Source organism: Malus domestica, chromosome 16, assembly GCF_042453785.1.
Source record: "Malus domestica chromosome 16, GDT2T_hap1".
NCBI lineage: Eukaryota > Viridiplantae > Streptophyta > Magnoliopsida > Rosales > Rosaceae > Malus > Malus domestica.
The window spans coordinates 28,384,501-28,388,581 of NC_091676.1; the positions used below are offsets into that span (position 1 = coordinate 28,384,501).

At 37.0% G+C, this 4,081-nt stretch overlaps 1 protein-coding gene across 1 annotated transcript; it reads right to left on the reverse strand.

Moving 5' to 3' along the window:
- Positions 1-502: 502 nt before the first annotated feature.
- Positions 503-1,432, reverse strand: LOC103453855 (ethylene-responsive transcription factor ESR1-like). Its single transcript, XM_008393439.3, has one exon. It carries the CDS (start codon positions 1,430-1,432, stop codon positions 503-505), a length of 930 nt encoding a protein of 309 aa, XP_008391661.2.
- Positions 1,433-4,081: the final 2,649 nt, after the last annotated feature.

Here is a 4,081-nt window from a genome sequence, read left to right on the forward strand (position 1 = left end):
AGAGTTCTCCCAAGAGGAAGTACTAGTAACACTCTCCATTATTATGGGGCACCATGATGCACTTTCTCTATATTCTTCATTATCAATTAAAGGGTTCACTGTGTTTCGGTATTGATATTTCCTAAAGTGGAGAATACTTGCAAAAGTGATCACTCACCCTATTCTTCTTTGTCGAGTACGTTAATCGATACTTAATTAATAATTTAATTATCAACAATATCATTTGGTTTAAAATTTTGGTCTTTAGCATTAACCAATTTTTAAATCAAATTTGCAAACTAAATGATGTACCACCAATAGGAAGTAAGCACATTAATCAATACTTAAGTAATAATTCAATTATCAACAACCACATCGTTTGATTTACAAAATTTAGTTTGAAAATTTAATCTTATTTTCTAGACGTCACTCATCACAAGATAACAATAGCATGCAACAGGAGCAACTTCTTACAAATAGTACATCTGCATGTATATATTATCATGACCTGCACCTTGGTGCCTTAATTCGAAATTTCTCCCTCATTATTATTAAATGGAGATCCGGTGCTAAATGTCGGAGGAACCATTACTGAAGAGGAAACCTTGAACCTCTTACTCCTTGAACCCTCCTCACTATCATCACCAAGGCTAATCCGACCTATCTGATTATCTGGACTATCCATCCACCCCATAATTTGGTCCATGATACTCCCTTCCCCAATTTCAGATCCTTCAGAATCCACCCCTACTTGCTGGAACCCGTGGGCCCACTCGGCGCTGCAGTCTGAAATACTAGAGTTCTCCCAAGAGGAAGGCTCAGTAGTAGTACTACTCTCTCCATTATTATGGGGCACTATTATGCTAGGCTGCACCACTTTCTCTATATTCTTCATATCAGTTAAAGGGTTTACTGTGTTTTGATATTGGTATTTCCTAAAGTGGAAAATACTTGCAAAAGTGAAGTGATCACTCACCCTACTTTTTGAGGACTTGTTATGATCACTACTCCTAGCCATGATACTTTGGAGGTTCTTGCTTAACTTGGCCTTGAAGGAAGAGAAGCTAAGCCCTGCACCGGCATGACGACCATCAGACCCCGACACAAAGCCCCCACTGGAAGCACAAGAAACCAATGGGCTTGAGTTAGGGTTTGTGGCTGGCCCGGGGGGTGCAAAGTTTGTGCGAGCGTTTTCGCCACGCAACGCTCTAGCAGCTTCATCATAAGCTCTTGCTGCTTCTTCAGGTGTGTCATAAGTGCCTAGCCATAGCCTCACACGTTGGGATGAGTCCTTGATCTCTGCTACCCATCTTCCAGATGGCCTTTGCCTAACCCCAACAAACCTCCGGAGTGCAGTTTTAGTGTTTGATGGTGATTTCGTCAGCATGTTTTTGTTATTGGTGGTGGTGCTTGTGGCAATAGTGGTTTTTGTGAGTACTTCAGGTTCCGCCATTCACAATACAATTATTGTATCTAGGGTTTCTAGCTTGGAGCTAGGGTGTTTGGTACTTGAGCTTTGTTCAAGGGCTTTTTTTTTCCTTTTCTTGCTGAACATGTGAAAAACACATGGAGTTGAATTGTAATCATTTGGCCCTATATATATGGTTGCTCCAAGAATTGATTATTATTATTTTACAATATAAATATATACCCATCTCTATTATTTGTTTGTCTTGGCCTTCATCTCCTACACAATATTTTATTCTTAACCGTGTGCATGATTTACTTCAAAGTTGGCTTAGCTTGGCTTAAGAAGTGTGACATCGGCTGGCTAGCTGATAAGGACTCCATCAATCTTAACCCTAGCCTTAATGATGAATACAAATTTGTGTTGCTTTTGACAAGTCTCGATTTTCCATTTGTGTGTTTATGCTTAAAACAGTTTTAATCGTACGTTGTAATTATAGAATATTGTCATAAATCATGTTTCATAAAGATGTGGTATATCGAATTTACATGTTAAAATAGAGTGTGATTTTAGATAATATAAGAGTATTGTGCATTTATTTGAGTGATCTTCATATATACATCAAAATATATAACATGTGATGTACTAGATATATTGTATAATTTGGTGGTATGTATAAGAAATTATTGATGCAATAGAACATCTTTATTGCTACGTCTAAATGAAAATGGGGTTTTAACAATATCTTACCAGAGTTGCTAGATTTTCTTGGACTTCTGCACATGTTCTTACAACTTTACAACTTGATGTAGGGGAACCCCCGTTTGGCTCCCAAAAAATTTCTTTGGATTCCCATTTCTCTATCCGGAGGTGCAAAGGAGAGCTAAAACCAATTACTTTAGCACGTACGCCAAATGAAGTTTATCGCATTGGAGATGCAGTATGAGTTATCAATTAGCCAACAATAATCTTTGACAATCTGGCTTAATCAGAGCTGAGCAGAGCTTGATTGACTCTGAAAAATCAAATAGTACGTAGAGTATCGGACAGAAGAAAAGGCAGTCCGAGCTTGTCATTTTGCAAATGAAGAACGGATATGGGACGTCGGATTGGAATTTTATAAATCCGGCTGCTTAATCAGTTTAAAAGCTTTATATATATTGGATGATTAGTGATGACGCAAAGGGTAACCCTCGGATTTTAGTATTTGGAGACTTGATCAGACAATGATTGTGGGCTCCACGATTTCCAAACTTTGTCCTTTCTGCTGTTTGTATTTTCCTGGCTAAAATGCCCTTCGTATATGACCTATTTATCCCTTTGCTTTGGGACCATTAACGATTTGTTTTGCAGTGATTAGTGGGTTAATTAAACCTAATTCTTGTCTTAATCATGAATCCGTGGCCCTTGGATAGTTGGGATTACGACCATACTCGCTTAAGTGCGGCCAAAGATTCCTATTATCTCATTCCTCATTAGAGTGAAGTTGTGAACTTGTCTACTAGCTTACCAAATTCCATCTTTTTATTCTCTTCTTTTCCTATTGCAACATGCAAGAATGGCATGTGGCACTGATGTGAAATATTCTCACACATATTAAACTCTATTAAGATAGTTGTAGTATATGAAAGTAGGGATCATTTTAGGCCGGTGATTAACTAGGGCTGCTAATCTACACAAATATGACAAAAAAAACACAAAACTAGACTTAAAAACACTTAACTAGACTCAAAGAACTCAAAACAAACTAAAAAGACTCAAAACAACACAAAACAATCAAATAGACTCAAACTAGACACTAGAGGGTGAATTAGACGAAAATTGATTTTAACTTGACTCAAAACACTTAAAAACACAAATTGGACAAATTCTAACTAACTTGACACAGCAAAATAAAGGGGATTGGGTTTTTGACGAATTTAAAGTAAAGACAATTAAATTAAAAACTTAGACAAATTAGACACAAATTTGGGGGAAATATGGGTGATTTGGCTAGCTAGAGGGTTCTTCTCTACACATGACACACTTGCATACAAAATGATTTCCAGTTGCTTTTCCAATAAACCATGAACCTCAATGCCCCAGATTAATCGTGAAAAGCATTAATTAACCCTCAAATTTTCCTTAAGTCATTGAATTGGATGGACAACGCATCGGCAACCAAATTATTCTTCAATAGTTCCCTACATGACAGCATAATAGAGATACAATCAAAGATCATTAGCTTTGTGAAAATCATAAGCATTGACAAAGCATTTGTAACTACGAACAGCATGATACTCCTACCAGGAATTCACTTACCGCGACCGTGACTAACAACCCCCACTACTTATAAATATAAGTTCATAACGATTAGGTGAAACTCCCTTATATTTTAGCATCAAATCCCTGCATGCAAACTAAGTGTGCACCCTTAATCAACAAACAACAATAAGTTCTTAATCAAACAGTTAAGTAAATTGCATTCACGATTCATGAAATCACAACTGGAAGTAATCAATTCATATTGCAAATATGTTCATGGCTTTGAATTTCCCCCTAACTAAAACGAGTTTAGCTCCTTATGTTCGCAATTAAACAAAGACAATTAAATTTAAACATTAAAACAATGGATAGAATACACCTAGAAATGCTCCAACAATCCAACATCTTGAATGGAAAGCACGGCTCCAAGGGTCTTCTCTCCTTTCTCCT